This window comes from Agelaius tricolor, unplaced genomic scaffold (genome assembly GCF_023055355.1).
Source record: "Agelaius tricolor isolate 1412-34295 unplaced genomic scaffold, bAgeTri1.0.p SCAF_24, whole genome shotgun sequence".
Lineage (NCBI taxonomy): Eukaryota > Metazoa > Chordata > Aves > Passeriformes > Icteridae > Agelaius > Agelaius tricolor.
Genome location: NW_027269284.1, coordinates 12,689,178 through 12,713,863, shown reverse-complemented (window position 1 = coordinate 12,713,863; position 24,686 = coordinate 12,689,178). Strand labels below are relative to the sequence as shown.

Here is a 24,686-nt window from a genome sequence, read left to right as displayed (position 1 = left end):
TAAGAACAAGCAGTTGGTGTTTCTCAGGAGGCAGCCAGCCTTGATGGATCAAGACATTTTCTGAATTTCTTTCAGCAAGGAAACACTTATTATGAACTTGGCCTTCCCTCAGGACCTTCTGTAAGCAGAGAGCTTGGAAGGAAGCACAGTGTGGAAAACTGAGCAGTAACAAAAAAAAAAAAAAGCAAAAAAAGGCAACCCAAAACAAAACAGTCTTCATCTCTTCACCACAGAGAAGACTTACATGAATTAGTCCAGAACGGCCTAATTCTGAGAAGTCTTTGGAAGGCAATACTATAGCAAATCTCTAACGAAACTGAACAAAGAAAAATATAGACACTGAATTAATTTCATGGAGGGTGACAATTTAGAAAATGGAGACTGAAAATAATAAAAAACATTAATTCCCTGAACTAATATAGTATGTATTTCTCAACTGGCAATTACTGATTGATCTCAAAGCTTTTTCTGCCTATCCTTAGCCATTTCAGACATCTTATTAATGTGTGTATACATGGTTCTTGTCTGTTCACACAAGTAATACCAATGAAAGATGATTTTTAATGAAATTCTTCTGCAAAATAATTATGGGTCATATGTATTGCTTTGAACAAAAGAGATATGTACACAGTAACACTCAGCAGTTGTATGTTTCCAGAGTATTTACAAAGAGAAATTGACACTGTATTTTAAATGTGTTAGGCTACATACAAAAAATACTGAATAATGCAGCAAGCTAAAAGTTCAGCTGAAGTGTTAAGATAGAACATTAAATGCTTTTATTTTTCAAGTAAGCATCAGTTAACCACGGGAAATCAACTTAGCATTTAGGTTGCAAATGTTTCCTGAATTAATTAGATCAATACACTGAGGTTCTTCTACTTGTATTCTCTGCCTTTAAGAAGCTCTACTTACAACACAGTTTAGTTTTTTTTCTTACCACAGTAATTATAAACAACCCAACTATATGAAAAAGCTTTATCAAATAAGGAAGTCTGAAAATACATCCTTAAGATGTTCAGATGCTGAGATAGGACTATCTCCTTGGAAACGAATGCCAGAATCCATTCCTTTCAGGTAGAATATATTACATCTTCTGTTTTCCATATATTCATCACAGACTCTGTGAGATGTATCTTCTTCAAAGTGTTCCTAGGGAATTTCTCTTGGTAATTTATGAAGAGAGATGCAGTCTAAGATAATCAAATTTAACTTGACAGTAGCTTTGTGGGCTGGGCTGACAATCAAAAAAGCCAAAGTCTCTTTGTTTGTCTTAGAATTTCCATGTAGCATTCATAAATGCTATTCAAATGCTTTCAATTCCATTTCCCACTCTTTAGAGGGCCCATCGGGGATAATAATCCTGTCTTTTCCCCAGCACAGATGCACAGAAAGAATCAGTTTACAAAAGAACTATACCTACATTTGTCACTTCCACAGAAGGAATGAATTGCTGCATTCTCTACAAAATCAATAATTTCTGCATTGCTTTCATGTCTGGATCACAGTTCTGCATTTATTTTATATGTAACAATACATTACTTTACATATACAGAGATATACTTGATCTACAGAATGGTTTTTCCAACACTTTGTAAGTAATAGTAAAAAATCTAATCTAACAGCAACACTAGAAATAGTTTAATAGTTTAAAAGTGAGCTTTTCCGGTTTAAAAGAAAAAACATCAATATTTAACAATTTAACAAAAAGATTAGAGCTTCAACAGGAAGTTCACATCCTAAAAGTGAAAGATGCATATTTGATTATCTTGACCATATAAGAAAATGCATCATCCTACATCCTGGCTTTAACCTCCTAGGAAAATATTTATCTAAGATTTTGTCTTAAAAATTTGGATCAAATTTCAATTTTGGAAACTAGACAGAAATATAAATACAGAAGTGATGATCAGTGATGCATACAACTACAGAGCGTTGACCTGATCAAGCTCAGTAACAAAATAACAGATTTTAGACTCAGTATGTAAGGGAAGCACACCTGGACCTGTACTGAACCAACAGATTTAAGTGTTCACAGGGACTCTACATTTTACCCTTTGGAAAAAGATGAGTCAGTTTCCCAGAGCAAGATTTGCACTCAGTAACAGGTCAAAACCTTGTAACTCTCTTACCTTTTGGTGGAAAATAGGACTTGCTCTCTGCTTTGTGAGGCCAGTCTACTACCAAGGGCCCAAATCGTCTGAAGCTGGCAGTAATTTCATCTAAAAACATGTAAAATAGTTGCAATTAAAGGAAATTTACATAACTCAATGAAAAATACTATCAAGCAAAGACCTTTGCTTCTAGCAAAGTTGGCATTTCATGGGAAGAAAAACAAAACAAAATGTACAATTTTCATGAACAAAAGACTTAAATAGATGCATCCTCCAGAGTGTTCATATTTATACAACATATTTTTGGTGATTTTCATATTACATTTGTTTTTTATTGCTTAAAAATAGCAGCATTTCAGAAGTATATGTGCAACTAAAACCATTCATGAAAACTTGTGTGGTACTTCCCTAAATTCAAATCAGAATCTGGTTTGAATGAAATCAAATAAATTTACTGTTTAGTGATGTACAGTTCAGAGCTTTGTAAGTAGATATTTATATACCAAGTAACACCACAATTAACATGCTAGTCGTTTCCTATATATAGGAAATATATACAGGATATCTGCTCTATAGCAGACACTATGCATGTATCAGAGACAGAAATTTAAAACTATTTAGAGGTGCTTCCAACAACCATGAATAGCCTTGCTGCAAGATCTACTATGCCCCTTGCACAACTTTCTGAGTTCTTTCTATCCCAGCCACACCTACATGTCAGTGACCGGAAAAGCCTTGGCCATGGGTTAAAAATACTCTGAACTATAGAAAAGCAGCAACTCAAACACAGGTATGATCAATTTCTTTCAGTCATATCCTACCATCATCATATAAACAGGGAGGAGAGAAAATAAAATGTATTTCCATGTGGTTTTGTTTAGCATTAGTATAATAGGCAACTGTGTGCTGAAGCATATCAAAATAAATCCCTTAGTAAATTATAGGAGAGCATCTCAATGAAAATGGAACCAAAATCTGGTCTTTCCATGTCTGAAAGTTAATTAAACACAGTCAGCTTATTTGGTTTGTATGTTATTCTAGGATTACCATGAACCTCCTAACAGGACTTCCATTTATATTAGAAAGTTAACATGCATTTAAATTTAAATTTATCTGCACAGGAGAAACCTCATATTAAACAGCACAATTACTTCAAATCACCACTGGTGTACAAAGCAATTTCAGCTGGCTAACAACCCGAGTTTCTGTAGTAGAGTCTCTGTTCAACACATCAAGAGCGCTCTGCCACTTGACCTTGCTCTGCCTAAGTTTCTATTTCTCATCAGGAATAACAACCTTTCTATATCACTGCTGAGATCTTCAGGTAATAGTAAAATAGAATATGACATTCATTTACAAATGGGAATTTCCCAGGACTACAGAATAAAGCAGGCACAGATAGAGGAGGGCTAAGATGTATTTGAAAGGAATATGCAAGATAAGCAAGAGCACACACTCCAGGCATTACATGGAACTCTAATCTGGAAGTGCAGAATCAGAAACAACTGCAACATCCCAAAACCAAAAAAGATGATACTAAGCTCAACACACCCATCAACTTACATAAAGAACATATAGTTACAGCCTTTTGCACAACATTATTTTGCTGAGTGGCTTATTTTTACTACTCGAGTCAGGTTTTTCATGACCTGTTTTTGTTCCTCCCTCCCAACATAGGCTGCTTGGTGTTCAGGCAGCTCACCTTCATCAATATCTGGTGGAAGCCCTCCAACGAACACTTTCCGAGAGAAACGCTCGATTCGTTCTCCGTTCTGATGAGCTGAATAGCAGGTGGGGGAATTCAGGACTCCAACTTGATCACTGTGACCATCATCCAGCAAGCCATCATCTATTGGGAAGAGGGAAGAACGGCCTTAAAAAGAAAAGATAATAATGTACATTAAAATAATTTTGTGGCAGTACGTGGTTTTGTAATTTTAGGGAATGGGGAATAGCAGTCTGGAGAGTCAAAATGAAAACACCAAGATATTAGAAAAGTTGATATTAGTTTAAAGAAAAATTAGGAGAATGAAAAAATGTGTTAAACTTCAAAATGGAATTTCAAGATTGCAAGCTGACATCACTCTAAGTGTATACTTCATATTACATTATATGGTAGTTGCTCTGCTGCATCCAGTAGATAAGTGGTAATTTTGTTTTAATTAAAGGGTCTTATTTATGAAAAGAAAATATTACAAATTGCTTAAGTGAGCTTTGTTAGTCTGTCTTTGGTTTAGCTTCAAGTTAAACTGATAATTTCCTCCACCTGAATAAGTACAGTGTGTCTAAACTCCTTAAATTTTAATTGAATAGGGAAACAGAAACATCACTATCACAAGTTTCAAACATGTATTTCTAAAGGTATTGGATACTGCTAACATAAGAATATACTCAATTTCTAAGAAAGCAAAAGAGAATTTTAGTAAATGTGTAAAATGTAACACTTGAAAAGTGAGTCACAATGCTGATTTATTCTTCTCACTCTCAATTTACTACAGTTTGGGAGGGAAGCCTTGTGGCAGTTCCTAACATGTAGTAAACTCCAGCGAGTTTACTGTTACCCTGAAAAGCAAGTGTAAAATCTGAGAAGTTCACAGGATGGCTTTGCAAATGCAACCTGACCCAAAGAGACACTTGGAGCGCAGAGGGAAGTGAAAATATGGTAATTCTGTCCCACATATTTCTTCCCCATTTCATATTACAAATTTTGTAGAACTCTGAACAAAAAAAATTCAGAAGGCCAAGATATTTATCTTCGCATATTCAATCTTTTATTGCTTTAGTCAGCAACATGAAGATTAATGATAGTTTCAAATTCAGAACTCAGTCTTTTAATTGCAAAAAGCCCCAAAAGAAAGACTTTGTGAAGCAAAGCAAATGATCCACATCACTATTTCTTCTGAAATGCCATTTTCCCTGTTTGCCATTTATTTAAAAAATAATCATTAATTAAATCAACTGCTTCCCCAAAAGAAGCAAGAAAGCCAAATCAAAAAACAACCTAGCACACTTTTGGGAAGCCAGCTAGTTTTTAATTTTAAACAAACAACTTCTTCCAGATTCACCCACTGCAAACCCATAGTCAGGACCAGTAGGTCCTTGACAGCTGAGTCTGCAGTACCTTGGCTGTGAGCAATACTGCAGTCTTTAATTCTCCAGCTCAGGAGAACATTAGCAGTAAAGCCCGCTAGGAATATCAGCAGATCCAATGCTGACCAGCTGGGGGTGAATATGAAAGCCCTTAATTTCCAGAAGACCACCTCAGAACCAGGTGTTTAAAAGACAAGGGTGAAAAACCAGCAAATATTGTGACCAACAACTTATGTTACAGTAATGCCTATTGACACTGATGTGGTACCTCAACAAAAAAAACTGAATGAAAGGACAATATAAAACAGGATGATACAAAACAACCAAATATCATAAAGTATCATGAGGAGCACAAAATTAAAAGCATGACTGCAGCACTGTATCAAGCAACAAAGAATGTTAACTACATCATTTTTATGGTGGCATATCTGTGTCTTCAGCAGACATCCAATGAAGAGGAGTACAGCAAATGCAGAAAGCTACAGCAGGCTCCTCCTTTCCATTAGAACTGGTGATAGGTATGTTTGAGAATGACAAGTGGGGAGCAAGAGACGCTTGGTCTTGTAAGGACACAATCGACAGGTCTGCAACAGATCAGCAGAGTTGTGGAAAGTGAGGAAGTGGAAGCATGCAGCTGGTCCTCAATGGGACAGAAAGGTGAGCGAGCAATGGAGACACATAGCTAACATAGCTGGATGAAGCAGGCAAGAAGATTCCTCTTGTATACCAACTATTTAGGCATGAGAGGAGCAAGATTGAATTTATGACTGTAGCAGCTGCATACTATAGATATGAATTTTAGTTATGAAGACAAGTAAGAATGATCAAATCTTTAAGATGTATATGAACAAGTGGTAAGATTTGGTTGCAAAACCAAGAAAGTTGGATGCAATGAATTTCTGAATTACTAAAGTGACTGATGGAGAAGATCGAGCTGTTACCACAATGACAGTGACAGGAAGAAGTGCATGATGGAAGAAATAAGACTCATATTGCAGGAACCTGCAGGTAACTGAAAGTGGAAATTTTAAGACATTCCACTAATAGAGGAGAGTTATTCTCAATATCCTAAATCTAAAATTATTGTAATTTAGCTTGGTTTATAAGAAGTGCTTCTTAGACAATAAAACTTACAATATAGACAAGTATATAACGGGGAAAACGGTCTTGAATAACCCTCAGAATAACTTATTTGTACCCACAGACCCATGTTAAAATCTAAGAACAATGAGAATTGTTCTTTACAAATAAAACCAGCAGAACATGTTCTGAAGTGATACCAGAGAGCTCAGTTTAACTTTAATGTGGATAAAAGTTTGCCAAAAGCACTGGAGCTCCTGTGAGAGCTAAGCTGACATGAAGGACAATAGATAAACACTTTCAGAGTAATATGGTCTACATGACTCCTATTACTTTCTTCTCCATCCTCTTCACTTCTAAAGGTCTCTCAGATAAAGAAAGCAAAAACGTAATTTGCTTTTCCATTTCAACAGGCTTTCGCATTTCTCTTGATGACTATGAATAAAAAGGATTAGCCCTTCTAAACACTTATTTTTGTTTTTTAACAGTAAAAAATTAAGCAGAATCTGGCAGGAATTGTCAGAACGATTGTACTAACTGTTACATCCACTGACCATGATCTACAACATCATCCCGCTCCAGATTAAGGCTACCAAGCACTAGGTTATGAACCAATGACCAAGACAGACACATGAACTGATGTGTATATGGTGAATACCAGAAGCTACCAAAGATCTTGGTACTTTGTTCTTGCATGTTTTACATGGCCTTTATAAAATCTTCACATCACATCCTAGCACAGTTAAAACAGTAGAGCTTTTCAAGGTTAGTGTGTACATATTGGCTTATACTATGTGTTTACTACTTCTAAGAGCAGTCTACTAGATTTCTTGCTAAGTTTAGAAAGGCTTTTTGTTTTTACTCTGCACACTATTGCTTCTACAGAAGCAAAAGGAGTTAGAAGGACAACTAGCAAACTGTATACTTTTAAAGGGCGTAATGACTGCAAGCAGTAGCCATTAGCATGAACTAAACCATAATTAGAACTGCAGTTTTTAACTGATTAAAGGATTTTCAATTCAGACTCTAAGATCATAACAATCCAGACTGTACTCCTCCTTCCCTCATACCCTCCATCCTCCCCAAACTAAGATAACATGCAGATAAGCAATTACAATCAATAATCTGGATTAATTAATCATAATGATCAGTAACAGATCAGAATTAATTGAACTGTAACAAACAGAAGTGAATTACCTCGTCTTCGCCCATAACTCCTCGCTGCATGCAAACAAAGGACAAATTGTAAAATGTCAAATAACTGTATCATGCCCACACACTAAAATATTTAAGATACAAAGAACCATGTGGGTAAGTAGTAAGTAAAAATCTGCATCTGTACTTGGTACTGATAATTGTAGATGAGAATGCATTAAAATTTCACATAAATATCATACTATTTTACTACTAAATTGATGTTAACACCAGCTGTAAGTAAAATTCTTTCATATACTTCAACGTCTTTAAACTTGATCTTCACTTCATGGTAATTATGGGAACTTCGCAATTCATCCTCAAAATGTGATTTGTATCTTACACAAGTGCCTAAATAACATACATATGGTATTGAAACTGTAAAAAGGAAAATACTTCTGTGAAAAGCATGTAGCAAGTGTTAAATTAATCACAGACACATCCTGGTCCACATGGAACAGTTTGTACAGTCCTTTGCAGTGACAATGCAAATGCTGTAAGCCATGACCTTCCTTTTTCATGAAAAGACCTAGCAGAAAATTAACCTCAAGGTTTTGTTTGAAACAAAAGATGCCTTGTACTAGCAAACAAAATCAGGGCACAAGTCACAAGAAATAGCATTGTATCAAAAACACTGCACAAAGGCAAAGCAACAATTTCGCATAGACTGCAAGTAAATCCAAGATTTTCCTAACTTTTGAGTTTTGCAAGATTCTTAAAGAGATCATGCTTGCAGCTACAGTTCAGCAGACCATAGTGATTGCTTCTCTGCCTGAAGGCTAAAATACTAAAAATAGACAGATTACTAATACAGAAACTATTAAGCTTTGTGCAATTTCTTAGTTACATTTCCACAGAGTATTTTCTATTCCTGTTTAACAGACTCACTATCTGAGAAAAATTACTTTAATCATTACACAGTGGCATTAAGTATCCAAATCGATGTTACTATTAACCATAAGATCATAGCAACATTTAGGAACAGACAGCTGTGTCTTGGCATTATTGTTTTTATTTTACGAGGCCTCTATACATACACTTCTCCTAAAAGCAACTGTTGTTCTGGGCCACTGAAATACATATTGACTCAAAATCACTGATTCATAAATGTCATTCATTGTTCCATTCTCATATTATGCAATACTTATATACTGGTACCTCCTATTTGATTAGGGGTTTTCAAAAATTTTATTAGATATAGTATTTTTTCCTTTTGTTATCTTGATCCCTTCCAACTAGAAATTCAGTGGATTGCTTAAGGAAGTTTGAAAAAAATCTTTCTTGTTTTTGCTCCCTTAGAAAAGTTATTTTTACACAACAGTCATGATACTTCTATCCAATTTGTACTGAACTTGCTTTCAGATTTATTCTCTCTCACCTGAAATTATTATTGAAGAGAATAGTTTTTGCTTCAAGGTTTACATATCCTTAAAATTTCTACTGGAAAGCCAAAACAGAAAAAAACCCCACTCTCTGAAAGAGACCTGGGTACCTAATCAAGTATAAACATTTTAATTCATATTTCCAACATCAAAACAGAATCCACAAAGCTGTGTATTCTTCTGCATGATCAGCTCTCTCACTAGGTGCTGGGGATTCTGATGCTGAGCTTCAGACATGTTTTCTCCCTGAAGCCAGGCCCTCAGAAGACGCAGTTCCGTGGCAGTGCTGCAGCATGTACAAATCTTCTCTGACTCCTGGCCAAAGTGACTCCCACGGAGCATTAGCAGCAGCGTCACTAAGCCCTCGCCTAGCCCCCACGTGCTTTTTTAAAAAAAATAAATTCCATCCACAAATAAAACTAGAGTAAGCAGGGAAAATTCAAGTGCAGCCCATCCACAGCAATGTCTGCAGTGCCGTGTTCTCTCTCAAAGGATAATACAGTGATGCATATTAATATTCATCTTTTGGCACAAGTGTCAGGATACTGCTTTTCTTTTCTTCCACCCCCTTCAGCCCACCAAACCAGCTCAGCTATTTTCTTACATTGTCATAGTTAAGACAAGTTGATATGCAGAGAAATATTTTGTTACAGAACGACTGAAGTTTTTTCTTTGTGCATTCAAGAAAAGGAAACAGTAATTTTAAGGAAAAACAAAAAAGAGTTACTAAAATGTTAAAAAAACCCCAATGTAGTTAAAACAGTAGATGGTGCAGTGTTGTATATATATATATACAGAAATTGCAACAATGTACCAAAGTTATCTGTGTATTTCTTGCTTCAGCAAAACAACGAAATCAGGGAAAATGGGAGAAAAACTGTACCTGATGTTGTCACATCATTTACTTTACTTGTATGGCAAACTTTCCTCCCTAAAAATTCATGTCTTGCTCATTTAGAGTGCAAATAGTGTGGGCAGGGGTATAGTGCTACTTTGCATCTAGAAAAATGCAGATTTTCTGTATTTATTAAAATAATACGCATATAATGTTTTACACCTTACAGAGCAGGCATGCTTACAGGGCATGGCAGCTGTATAAATATAGTTAATTACAGGTTTACCTATACATCAAGACTATACAGATGTATTTAACATACACATAATCAGTGCACATGTTTATACATAAATAATTGCAGGGAAGACAGCTCTTTTCCAAAAGGCCAGACACTGCAGGCAAATAATTGATTTACAGCAACAAAAAAGGAGAGATTAAACTGTTTTCCCTAACTTGTCCAAATACCAAGTCATACAGAAATTTGCCTTTTATTTTATAAAGCTGGATATTTTAATTAGCCAGTAACTTGGAAAGATTTCAAATGAGTGAGAAGGCATGAAAGACACTTTCATTATAGAAAATATCAATTAGGCAACACATACAAGAAGTATAATGATGCCCAATAAAATTAAATCCAGTAATACTGGAACCTTCCAAAATTAAGAGTGCTGCATATACAACAAAGATTTTAGCTAAAACCTTCTTTTTTATATCCCTGAAGTTGCATGCTAATACAGCTAACACCCATCAGAAAAATTAAAATCTCCCTTTCTGCAACATAAATCAGGTCACAGATTTAAAACATAAGTAAATACATTTGCTGTGCATGTTTATCTAACCTCAAGACAATAGAATTGTACATTATGTGAGCAATGCTACCGCCAAGATACCAAATGTATGGTTTCATTTTATTCAGACACATATTTCAGATACACAACCGGAGATCAAATATACACATATTGCAAGAACTCAGCTGAATGATGAAGCTGAATTAAAAACACTATGTTGTGTATCAGGAAAAACTATCAGGCAAACTTCCTACAAAGATAAAATATGATTTGTCACTAACATTGCAACATAACGATCAAATGGTGACAGAGACATGATGAAGCCTTTTTCATTAATAACTGTAATTTAAAGAAATCCATAAACAGTTACAGCAATAATTTCCCAAGAGTCTAGACTAAAGGAGGTAGATGCCTAATTCCCATTTCATTCTATTGGATTTGGGTGTCCAAATTCCATTTAAATTTCTTTAGAAATAACACCTTCATAGATTTTAAGGCTGAAAGACATCATTATGACCATTCAAGCTGGCACGCCTATAAGACTACAGAAGTTCATTTAGCAATTCCTGTATAGGAAGTTTAGTAATTTCTGATGGAAGTAATTCAGTAATTTCTGATTGAAGTGCTTTCTTTAGAAGCACAACCAGCTATAGTATCTGTAAGAAGTCTAATACACCCTTGCTAAATGAATGAAATGGGGAATTATGTTTCAACAGCAACAGAAAAACTTCAATGCTTTAAAACAAGAGAAAGTGGGGGGAACCCCATAATGGGGAAAAACACCCTACATCCCAATAAACTTGACTCTTGCATTATTACTTGCTTCAAAAATGTTCTCTCTAAGCTGAGAAAGCTGCAGTCAGGTATACCCATTCCCAAGTATCTTTTTTTTTTGACTTTTGAGAGATAACAGTCATTAAAAATGCATTACTTTTTTTTACAGCTTAAGCTGAAACAGATACATAATTATACATAATTTATTAAAACACATAAATCAGGTTTCCTTTAGTTCATTTCATTAATTTAAATAATGAAAACTGTAAATATTAATATTAGGTACAGTTCAGTAAGTACATTTTAAATGAGATGGAAAAAATCTATCATTTACAAAGAGGAAAAACTACCATCAAAAAAGTTTTATCTAGAAGTGCTTAGCTGTAAAAGGGCTGCAAAATTCCAGCCTGGGTCATGTTAGAACCTTTCTGGAATCCAGAGATACCAGTTCACAAAAATAATCTCACTAAAATCCAGAGAGGGTCAGTGTTAAGTATTATTGCCCGCATAAACAGGCAGAGGGTGTTTAAACATATTTGTGATTTGCTTTCATGAAGGTCTGGTCTTCCTGCTCCTCCCTATAGCTACTACAGTACTTACTGAGAAATTAAGGGACAAATGTGGAGTCTTTGAATTACCAACTCTTCTCTTCCCAAATCTCCCCCCAAGGCACAGTTACAGGGACAGAGGGAAATGTTGGCTTGCACACACTTAGAAGGAGAAGGAAATTTAAGTTTACAAGTTCATCACAGGTGTTCAAACTGTAATTCTCCTTGTTGCACATTTGGAGGAAGTCCCTCAATTCTTGCTAAGAAAGAAAGGTTGCACAGAGTCTGAGCAGCTGGAGCTCCCCAAAAGCTGTTTCCAGAGCTTCTGTTCCTGAGCTGCAAGAAGCTGCAGTTAAGACATGCCAACCTGCAGGGGCTCTGAAGAGCATTCCTGACTGCCCTGGCCTGCACCAACAGCTACATCAGACTCCAGCTATGTGGTAGAGACACAACAAGGCTCTGAACTCAATTCTAAAGGGTATAATTTAAAAAATTATGTGTTGCAGCACCTTTTAGGTACTTAAACCGTTATTTTTATCTCACTTACTGAAGGCTGAAAATAATATTGCAGCTTTTAAAGAGGACAGCAGTCACACAAAGTGCTACCTCTCTAACTACAAGAGAAACCACACAAGCATTAAAAGCAAGATATTTTTCAGTGCATGTTCTAGCTTTGTGGTAAGATTTTAGGATAGACTGGTACCACTGTATTTCTCCAGTGCTCATGATAACAAAAAAAACCCTCCTTTCCTAGATATTCCATAGAGTAACAATAGTTCCCATGTGCTTTTTTAGCATGCAAAATTCTAAAAAGAGAAGTTCACCAGTCTAAGTAAAATTAAACAAATTAAAGTATTAATCTCTTACAGCCACCTCACTGAAATACTTCAGTTTCTCTTCATACCTTTCCATCTAACACTTCCTTGTACAGCAGCAGATAATGCCAATTGCACATATACCACCTGAACAAACCGATTTGCAGAACAGGTCTTAAAGCTGCAGTTAAATATAGAAAGTAAAATGTTGTGACATCAAGCACATTGATATTCAGTGTAGAGGAATCAATACAGTGTTAGCTAAACACTGATTTTATTTCTATAGTTAAGTACCTGTTTTTTCTTTTCAAGACACTCCATTATCTTAAAGTTACCTATTCAATACCAAAGGATCTTCTTCTTCAAATGGCCATTGTGCAGTATTTTCCTTTACTGGGCACAAAGGTTTATCTTAGTTTCCCCAAATTTTTAAACAATTTTAAACATTTGCTCAGTGTTATGCAGGGAAAATAGATATTTGCTTGCATTTTTTATCCATTAGCACAAGTGTAAATGACTATGCAGAATGGGTAAGGCAACTTAAAAAAAACACCAAAACCTAACAACAAAAAAAACAACCCTCCATATAATTTCAAACAGCAACCAATGTGTTCTGGCCGTATTTTTTAATTAAGAGATCTTTACTGTTAACACTTAGACTCATCAAGTGAATGACAAAAGTGTGTACTTTGTGTACATCAGCTTCCATGTCTTCTAATATAGAGAAGCTGTGGCACTACAGCTCTAATTTTTCCCAATGCAGAAAACACTTGTGTGCAAAACCCCTGATTTATTATTGACTTAGATGGATTACCAAGCTGTGCTTCCTTCTTTAGCCTTGAACAAAGGCTAAAGTTCATGCCTTCACTGAGTAGCAGATGTTCATGAAGTCTGACCTACTGGGAGAGGAACATGAACATGAACTCTAACTTCAGCATATTTCACGGGTAGACACGTGCTTGACAAAAGCCACGTTCAAAAACCACAGCAAAAATAAAATGTTATTTCACATGAGTGTAATGCTAAGTGTCTAGTTCACTCTTTATTTACCCAATATAGAAAAAACTGTGTTTCTGGTCTTCTTAGTTTTCTAATTCCTGTTTCAGTATAATAGATTTCCTACAGCTCTTTGGAAAACATACCCCTGGATTGCTTGAGAACAAAACAGAATGGTGCATCATTATGAGCATTTCAGATTTCCAATAAGCTAGATATAATGAAAGCCTGTTGCAAGATTAGCTCTTGCCATTCAACTCCAAGAAATGGCAACAGTCCCATCAGTGTTGAAGACCAGAGGCAAGTAATTCAGTAACAGAATAGCACAGTATAATTTTATACCAACAAGTCAGATTTAAGCTAAACTAGAGATAATTAGAAACTGTTATAAGATTAGAACTTACCATTTAACATCAGAAGATTGTCAGTCCCCGGATGTGGATAACTCAAGCGACCTTAAAAGAAAACAAAAACCAAAGAACAAAACAAATGCAGAGGTTTTAGTTATTATGCTAAAAAAATAATGAAAAATCACTGCTTAGAATTTGCCTAAGGGAAATAAAGAGCTAATATTTAACTCCAAGCACATTAACCAACAATACCCTTGACCCAAGTTAAAGCTGACAAGAACAGACTTCTTAACCTTAATTCTCTGGTCATAAGATCTGCAGTGTACTTTGGGATCAGCTCCAATAGGATAAAGCCACTTTTTGTTTCATGACACCCAGAAATAGTGCTGACTGCTTTAGTCTCCTCTTTCACAGTGACTGTGAATAACTGCACTATGCACTTTGCTTAACAGAGTGGCATTTCTACAACTTAATGCTTCTCTACTGAAGCAATTTAAGAAAAATCATGTTAGTAAGAAATAAGGCATGCAAATTTTATTAACTGATTTATGACTGCATCTTGGTGTATTTCATATAACCCTGGTATGTAATATTTTTCAGTAAGTCTAGCAACATTAGAGCAGTTGCTTATATACAGATTCAACAAAATTAAAGACTATTATAGATAAAATTTTCAGCATTTTAGACAGAATAAAAATTACATGTAAACCTTATATCTTGACATTACAATTTTTCAAGAATTGCATTTTACTACACCAGTGGCATGTTATACTTCAGTACTTAAATGAATGGTTTAAAATACACAGCTGAAGAGTCTGTTCACTGCAAATTCCTTTTTATTAAAGGAGACTTTTCTTTTTACAGGAAGCTGCAAATATACCAGTAGTGCACACTGACCTAGAGAGACATTTACAGTAACTGCTGTGTTTGAAAAAACTGTGGTTGAATGTGCAAAAAACTTCATTGCATCTATCTTGCTATTCAAATATACTTGCTTGCTTTTAATCTGAAGAACATTTTATTTATATATGTGAATACTGTGACTTAAACATCTAAATCTTTTGAAGGAAATAGGAATGCTTGTAGAGGCATAAAGAAGAACCCAGTCTGGAAGCAATGGGCATGTAGAACTCACACATTTTTAAATGGTCATATATATGCAGACAGCTTGCAAGAAAAAGAAACCCCGGGGGGGGGAAAGAAAGAAAACCAAATCAGCAAGCTATATATTAAGGCTGTCTAGCAATTCTTATCATACTCTGTTTGGTCCTCTACTGCTGGAAAACCCATGAGCTTAGCAGCAAGACTAGAAATTTCTTTAAGTAGTTCAGAGTCCCAAGGGACACCTTTGGGGTTAAATAAAAAAGATTTTTGTTGTAAATCTGTAAATAATAGGGTTTAGGTTTTCCTCTACTCCTTTACAAAACCAACGTAGTAATTTTCTGCCAAAAAATAATTTGAAAATATACACATTGCAAACTCTGAAATCTAAAACTTCAAAATAGCAAGATTAAGATAATTTAGGAAATTTTGTTCAGCCTTATTATTTACAGGCATTGTGGAAAAAAAAGATTTTTATACAGCTATGAACTATTTGTTGTCCCACAGATTTTTATTATTGTAAGAATGGATGGTATTAGAACACCTGCAGATCAGGTAAGAACAGTTTGTTGTTGAATTTGGAAAAAAGCACTGAAAAGCTAGAGCAGGCTCCCGGAGAAGGGCAGATGAATTCCACCCAGAAAGACTCTGCTGTCTTCTCTAACTTCAACAGAATCTTTGAGCAGGCTAAACAAAACACTAAACACAAAAACCTTCGTAGGAGCCTCTGTCTCTGTTTCTTGTCTTCAAAGTGTCCAGTTTTAATGTATTTCTTCTGTTATACTGAACATCTACAACTATATCTAATGTTTCTTGGAACTATAACAATTCCACCCTTCTAGCAATGCATGCTGGTAAAATAGGCAAAGAATCAGGAAAAAGGCACCTTTAAATTGCAGTCTGGGAGCTGCCACAGCTCAGCCTGGTGTTTAAGTTACTTTGCTATACTTAGGTTTTTGCTCTATCAAAGCTAACATTCATTTGTCTAACAGCAAGAATTTCACAAGATCACTGTCATATCATGTTTATATACATTGCTATAGAAACATTTGCAAGAGTATTATTTGCAAATCAGAATGCTGTATTTATCGACAATAACAAATGAAATTGTGAGACATTATCTCAAACTTGCTTGACTCTGTGGTGACAGTCTTTCTCCCTGTCTGAATTTATTCTCTTTTCCTATGTAGCAAGAGAGACAAAGGATAGGGTTTTTTTCTTGCAATTATTTCATAAACAGAAGTCAGGTTGAAGGACTAGTAGGAGAGAAAAGCTCACCAGTTTCAACATCTGGGGAGGAAAACTTCTAAAAATAGTAAATTCTAGGTTTATGTAATTCTGCTTTTGCATTCTTTTGTGGTTTATCCTTTATAGCTTCACAAATAAGCTGCATTTGAAACACATATACCAAGATGAAATAATAAAGGACTTATCACTGAGTGGAAGCAAAGGACTGCACCAGGCAGCTGGGCCCACCACTGCAGCCCAAAACCCCATTTCATTGTTGAGGAGATGAATTTGTTAACTCAGATAATGAATGATTTCAAGGTTAGAAAGGAAAACAACACAATACTCAGTACACTGCTGTATTGATACTTGTAAGTTTTATTTACATGGTTATTTCAATGAAACCACACTTTACTGCATTCTTGTGAACTAAACCCCTGTATTTGTTACCTGGTCTAGCACTTGGACATACAACTTAAGGAACATTTTAAACATAGAATGTTCACTTACTTTTCCAAAATGCAATCATTGCTACTTATTTATATTATTAGTTTAGGTTCCAATTTCTCAGCTTAATCTGTTGAAATAAAATGACCTGTTTTCTAGGCTGTCCACCTGAATTTCATGACATATATAAATTCAGAACATTTCACATGTGGAATTGGGTTCAAGATCAGTTTTATAGAGAGCTCAGACCACAGCATTTTTGAACAGGTTATTCTAGTTAAATGGACATTTACTATATTAAACCTCACTTAAAATATCAGTATGTAGAATACAGAAGATGAGAGCACCATCTTGTAATAATTTACTTTGCTTCTATCACATACATCTTTCTAGCTGGCTATTTTCACTGTATGTTGTTTGAGGCATTAAAAAAAAAAATACCATTTTAAGAACAAGGCACAAATCCTATCTAATCCCATGCTGCTTCAATGTCAGTAATCTAGAACTGTATAAACCATTGAATGGTCTTCCAGCAATTCCAGTGGCCTCCACCTGCTTAAAAAAGTACTTTTAATAATAAAGATGATTGAATAGTTTAAAGTCAGCTACCAATTAGTTAGAAAATATCGAATATTTAAATAATAGACTTAGTGCATTCCTGAAAAAATGTTACAAAATTAATTTACTACCTCTCTACAGAACTTGTCTACAGATCCAAAATTCGTAACCTCCTACTATCTGGAACAAACCAAGTGCCTAATATTACCATTCTGTATCAGAAAGATCATCATGTTACAGAAACTCTCTGTGCAAACCTGAACTTGCAACTTTCACAATGCTACTGCTAATTAATAATTCTCATGTATCATAGCTAAATTGAAACTAGCATTGCCAAGAAGCAGTAGGTATGCCTGACACTTCTTATTCAACCAGAGTTCTAGCAAATCTAGCCTCCTCTTCCTTACCTAAATGTAATTAATATTAACAGAACTGCCTGCCTCACACATATTTTGCAATGCATTCTTCTGTGAGGACAGAAAAAAAAGTAAAAGCTTCAAGTAAATTTTGGTGGGCCATTACAGCCAGTGAATCCAATTAAGAGTCTTGCTAATCCAAACATGAGGAAAGAGTAATGAACTTAGTTTTAGCATTTCTGTAATCTCATGTTTATGATAGGGGCAAAGGAAATTAAAATTTTTGTAATCTTCTTCTTGGCATACTCACTTTTTATTTTAAGGCAAATTCAAATCTACTTTTAGAAATGCATACTTTTTATTCCTATTTAACTGAACTGTTGGAGGAATCCCCATATATTAAAACATTGCTGACTCACAGATTCACAAGTTCAATACTTCACATCTACTCTCCCCTTTTTTAAAAAAAGTCTTAGTTTGTTGTATGAAGAGACTGAGAATGAAAAACTCCTTATCCTTTTCCCTTTTTTTCAGGAGATCTCCTGAGTAGAAAAGCTTTCAAGTCAATCTTTTCCCAGTAAGAGAGAATGGCTGAGGATGACAGCAGTTTCAGAAAGCACAGTTTTGGAACCAGTGTAGTTAAGACAACAGCACAAACCCATGTTTGGCCAACACCTAGTTACAGAAAGCCCAGAGACTGCATTTCCCAGTGCTTGCCTGTGAACTGTGCAAGTCACAACGAGGCCAAATGGGCTGTCTCTGATAATCCATGTATTCAGACAAATCAGTTTATCAAGTCTCAAATATATTCTTTTATCAGAAAAAGTTTCTAAGAAAGAAAGAAGTAACAATGTGTATGTAAGATTTCAAAGCCTTTTATGTGACAAGGGAGAGAATATTTCCTCTCTATTTTTTTCCAGCCTCAGAAATTCTTTTCTTGGCACAATTTGAATTACTCTAGGAAGAAACTGTGCAGCTTTAAACTTTAGAGCTTCATAGCACAAAATATAGAACAAATGCCTTTGAAAGAAAGACAATGCTCTTTGTGCCACAATCTTTACTAGAAAGATGTTTAAAACAGAAGGTAATGAATCCCATTAAATCAGTCTCCTCAATACTAATATATATTGCATAGAAAAGGTAACAACTGCTTCTAAGCTTTCTCCATAATCTTTTTCAGCCCAAATGCACTGTCTTTCCTGCTTCTTGACAGCAAAATACCTTGATATTTGGGGGAGCAGAAGTGAAAAAAAGAAAACCAGGTACACAAGTGGTATGTCTGAAGAGTTATACTAGCAATACCTCTATGTGTCAGGCTATCAGTATTTTAACTTTTCTCTCAATTGTTTTAAGAACTATTAGAAGAATAAAAAGGGTATTTAAGACCAATGATATAAAAATTAATTAATTTAACTTCAGCCTTTATTTGACTGGAATTGAGTGGATGGGATAATCTTAAACATTACTTAAGGTCTTGTTATGAAATGCATTTCTAGAAAGGGAAATTATGCATGGGAAAGATTAGTTTTAATATGATCAGTATTTCTGCTGCAATGACTAGTGAAGCCAAACATCTTCTCCCTATTGCTCCACCTTGAAAGTATCTTATTGAAAGCTAAAAACTTACTTTTCTTTTGATCACATGTGTTGTAATGACAAAGCTTTGTCTAAGCAAAGCCAAAACTAGTCATCTATAAACAATTTTCTGGCAGGCATAAACTTAGCTTTCAGTGAATCATATTTAAAACAATTTTTTTTTCAAGTTCATGAAAGCAAAAGTGGTGAAATTTGACTTGCTCCTAAAATGGATCTTGACATGCAAAACTTGAAGCTATGAGCTAGTACACAGACTGTCTGTTCTGCATTGTGCAAAATTTGAGACAAGATGCTTAGTCATAGTCCAGATATTGTAAGCAGCTAAATCTGAAACACGTGCTTAAAATTCCACGGACTTTCATTTTACTGCTGTGATCAGATATAAAAGATGCATTGTTTTAGTGTGCTTATACTTACTTGAAAACTTGTCATAAAAATATTCCCTAGCTACAAAATACTCTTTAGTTGCAACAAAATATGTTGTATATTAATAAGAGCAACAAATAATAATATTCTTAATCCTGTGCATTCTGCAAGCAACTATGATGGAGTTTTAAGTAAATATTAAGATTTTCTGTGGTGAAAAGCCAGAGAGACTGATATAACCAAATTACAGTTTCATATCTGGCAGAGAAAAAAAAAAAAAAGAAGTTTAAGTTTCTCAGAAATTACAGAAATTCCCATTAATGGTGAAAAAATTCAGAAGACAGTAGAGAAGAACTACAAGGCCAATACACCACAAGGTCTCCTACTACAATTTTCAGTCTGTAAGGAACATTTCTCATGCCTTATTGTTAATAACATAGCGGTTTCAGCTGAAATCACATCCACGGAGAAAAAAATATCTTATCCATCAACTTGAATAGCAGCACACAATTACTCTATTTAAATTCAGTTGGCATGTGCATTGTTCTCTGGCACTCGAACAGAAAAATGGATTTCCTTTGAGTTCATCACTATCTATGGCTTCCATCTGTTTTAGTTCAAACACAAAACTTAGCAGAATTTTCACTGCAAGAACATAGCTGTTTAACTGTTAAAAAAAAATCTCTCAACTGTAGACTGACACCATATTCTCATGTCCCTAGAAAGCACAGATGGAAACTACTGAGTTTTTCAAGGTATCTACGTATGAACTGAATTAACTTTCAAGTCTTAAAGCTTTTTCTTCTCTTACTCTCCTTGGAAAATTATTATTGGAAATATATTTTTTTAATCTATTGTAACATAATGAAATACAAAGAGACAACTAAAAATAAAAATTAATATCTTCTGTGCTCACCGTGCCTCTGAAATCTCTTCTGCATTACAGAGATAAAATTAAAACAGTGAGATGGCAGGGGAAACCAAGCAACCAATTCCATTTGTCGTGTCAGCATGTACAGAAGGAAGAAACAGAGTGATTTTCATCTTCAGGAATGTGAGAGTGCCAATGGCAGTATATTGCAGTACAAGATCTGCACTCTCTAGCTTTATGCCTAACAGCAGCTTTCAGACAAGCTGAAAGACAAGGAAAGAAGTAGTAACCACCTGAGTGTGGCAATTAGAAGCACGAATCCTCTGTAAGAGGAATGATAAACCTGGTCACCTCAGCCTTGAAGAGGTATGCATGATTTTAGCACACAGCAGTCACCACTGGGCTAGCTGTTTACAGGTTTCAAACCTTTTGTTTTACCTAAGGTTTTACAAACATGTAGAATAGACAGAAACTGAGTTTAGTAATGGACTCGAATAAAATTGCTAAAATGGAATTAATTCTCTCTGGGCCATAACAAAGAAGAGATCAGATTTAAAAACACTTAAGAAAATTTTAAAGTCAAGGAAAATTAACAGTTTAAGTAAATGCTAGATACTTACAGATGCTTTGTAGAGATTTTCAGCTTGGGGAAAATCTCCAAACTTTTGGCTAACTATTTTAAATCTTAAAATACCATTAAATGCTATCTGAATGCTACAGGTCTTCCAAGTAATTACACAGATCTTAAAAGAATCATGAGCAGACTAGCAAGGTGCCTTCAAATTAGGAGAACAACAGGCCTTCCTGTGCTAATGCAATATACAGTAAGTATAGGACCCTCTAGAAATGGAGAATAGATGGGAGTAAATAATGCTGCAAAAAAAATTGTTTCATTTTTTCTATTTCTTCAATACAGAGATTTAATTTCTAGCAAGCCTAAAGTCTTGGATAATTTTAAAATTAGATTGTGTTAATCTAATTAGAACACCACAAATGAAGTAACATCTGATCAGCCCAAGTGAAAATGCTTGTGTTCCCTGCCCCAGTGTTCAATAGTAAATGCTACCTGGGAAAGTATGGAAGAACAGAATTCACAAGAGTGAGTTAATGTACAGTGAAAAGAGAAGTTAAAATGGAAGCCCACACATAGTAGCTATATGCTCACTGCTGTGGCCAAATGACTTCATAGAGCTCAGGACTGTAAGAGGAACCAGCATTCTAAAGCCAACTGTATTTCTGGACTTCTCCAGATTTGGATGCATTAGTACACTCCAGTAGATTTGAAAAAACATTTTAAAGGACAAATCCTGATTTTATCAATTAACTTAGGCTTTTTTTCAGCTTTCACTGTAGAGAAAGGGAAAACTACGTGGCAACACTTGGAGTGGTTTGTTTTAAGGGACTGTGAAACAATGTTTTCAGTAAAAGACAGCTTAAGATTGACTTTTCATCTGAGTGAAAAAATAGTTCATTTTCCACTTTGATATGAACTTAGAATCTAAATTACCAATCAGTATTCATTCAAATATGCAGAATGGATGACCCTTTTTTCTTTACTTAGCATAATAACATACCTTTAAGTGGATCATGCTCTGCTCTCATAATGTCAATAAGGGAGTTTTCCAAAGAGTGCATATTCAGACTGTCATACATTCTATTTCGATCCTAAAAGAAAACAAAAGCCTTAGTATTGGTATACAAATTCTGTAGTTTTTAACAAAAAACTTGAAAGGAAAACACAAGTTCCTTCTAACAGCTGCCCACTCAGACACTCTGAAGATGGACAATGATACAAAGTAAGATCTAATTTTATTAACTGTAATTTTAACAGCATCCAAATATAAACTAGAGATGCAGTGTGAAGAACTCTGTGTGATGCAGTGTGAACAAATGCTGTGTATGCATTTGACAGCCTGTGAATGCCTGTTTCCCTCAAAACTGCTTGAATCAGTTCTAGTGATCCACAGCACAGTTATGCAAAAGCTGATTAATGGAAGGAGACTAATGTCTGTAAGAGTTCAATTTCATTTCATGCACAAATAAAATAGTGAGGAAGGTGAGGAACTACAGGACAAGGACAGTCATGTCACATAACAGACAGCATTTTCTTGGTGCTTGGCCACCAGCTCCTGCCAGAGGGCACGCTTGCTGGCTTCAGGGCCTTTGTATGCAAAGATTTGAGTTACAAATGGTCAGTCCTTAGCTTTAATTTTCCACCCTTTAACCGTTAAACTATGAAAAGAAAATGTCACAAATCTTACTAATAGATTATCAGCCTCATAGAGAACAATTTCTTTTATGTATGATTATTAGGAAGTTACCATACTGTCTTTACAAAAACTTTCACTGACAGTAATAAAAGTTATTGCAATGAACTGAGTATATTTTCACTGATTTTGTTTTACCCAAGACATTTTCTCCCATGTTTTCCAATACACCCAAGTTACAGACACAGAAAAAAGATGACTCCTAAATTCTTTGGTCTTTCTGGGATACCTTTTAGAAACTGAAAACAGTTTGTGTAAAACTACAATCTCTTCTACTTTCAAGGCTTCTGGCTAGACTGTACTGCACTTAAATCCTACAATTGTGCCTTAATTTTACTGTGGTCTTCACTCTAGTAATTCAGCAGAGTAGGATGAAATACATCATATACATCCCAGGACTGATGAAATTCCCTAAAGATGCAGCCATGCATTAGCATGTATATAATAGGGACAGAAGGTATATCCCACATTCCCTGTGACTTTCCATGACAGTTCATTCAGCAGAATCATAGATTTATTTCAAACTACAACCCCCAGCAAACAAGTATTCTTACATTGGAGGAGTAAAAATATTAAGCTTTGGACCAGATGTTTTCTATCAATCACACACTATGACTTCTGATCAGCTTTGCCATGATGAAATCAGTTTTATGTCTTAAAAAGTTTAGTCAATGTTGGGATGAAGAGGAAGAAGCCTTTTTTTCCCACCTCTATCTCAAACAGCTATTAAGAGTAATGGGCTCCTGCTGGGTTAGCAATCTGTTGAAAAAATAAAAAGGTGGGTTTCCCTTGTCTCCTGCCATATCCCAGACCAAATGCCACTGACACTTCATGAGGCAATCTTCAACCTGGTTTGAGTGCCAACAAGTCACCATCACTATTTTAGTTCACAGTAACCTTAATTTTGGGACTGGCTGGCTTTTGTTCAGTTTAGTTGCCCTGAGAACCACCAAAAGAAACTGAAGTGACTAATCTGCTTCCATGCCCTTACAGGTTTGTTTCTCAACAGCACAATGAAAAGAACCTGCTTACCACAGCAAACTTGCTTTCTATAGAAGAAGCTGGATCTGTTCCCTACTGTCCCCTAGCACTCAGAAGGTATCTCATCAGAGTGTTAATGAAGTCTTAAATTCAGTTTACAGCACTAGTTGGTAGGTAGTCAGTGCTCTTGCAAAAACCAACACCGAGTGAAGACAAAACATGCTTTGCTACTTTTGTAGCTGATAAGGGAAAAGAACTAGTATTGGTAAAAACCAGACTGAACTGTATATGGTGTTTCATCTTTGTAACAGGCTCATTACAAATTTTCTTATTTATTTTAACACTGCTACATACGTATGTGCTGAGGTAACACATGACTGTCTGGGAAATGATCATTATTACAGAGTTAATGACACTGTGGGCTCAACCATGGTTAATCCCTACAACTGGGCAACCGGATCTTAGATCTTACAGAGGAATGGAAAAGTAAAACACGGAACATGAACTTGCAACTTATTTGTAACCTGCTCTACGGGGTGCATTCATGGTGCAATGATTCTAACTACACCCCTGCATCATTCTATTTTTAAAGTTCTGTGTATCTAAAGCAGAAGGTATTGATCTGCTAGAATGAGAAGGAAAAATAAGTTTTTCCCATCCTTTTTAGAAAGTTTGTGGTTTTTTTCCTTGAATTGCACTACTTAATTTTGGGCAGTGGAAACATACAATGGACAGATACCACACAATATAGAAATATTGTGAATACACTGCAGTACAGCAGAATTTAAATATGGGAATTGCATTCTGCTATCCCACTGCCCACACATCACACTACCCAACTGTGAGTTTGGGTACTATCTTGGTAATCAGTGCCTCAAAATTTTCATCTCTATTCCAAATGACACCGATGAATTGCATGCTATAAAGCAACACTACTTGAAATTTAACTG

At 35.3% G+C, this 24,686-nt stretch overlaps 1 protein-coding gene across 3 annotated transcripts in view; it reads right to left on the bottom strand.

Moving 5' to 3' along the window:
- CPEB2 (cytoplasmic polyadenylation element binding protein 2) overlaps nt 1-24,686 on the bottom strand; it is a 51,391-nt gene that overhangs the window by 14,563 nt on the left and 12,142 nt on the right. For 2 of the 3 annotated variants that reach the window (XM_071447471.1, XM_071447473.1), the window contains exons 3-7: nt 22,063-22,153; nt 14,021-14,071; nt 7,482-7,505; nt 3,817-3,987; nt 2,133-2,222 (exon numbers count right to left, since the gene is read on the bottom strand). In XM_071447471.1, coding sequence (XP_071303572.1) covers nt 2,133-2,222; nt 3,817-3,987; nt 7,482-7,505; nt 14,021-14,071; nt 22,063-22,153 — 427 coding nt within the window. The remainder of the gene's footprint in view (nt 1-2,132; nt 2,223-3,816; nt 3,988-7,481; nt 7,506-14,020; nt 14,072-22,062; nt 22,154-24,686) is intronic. The other variant, XM_071447472.1, reaches the window with a different exon arrangement.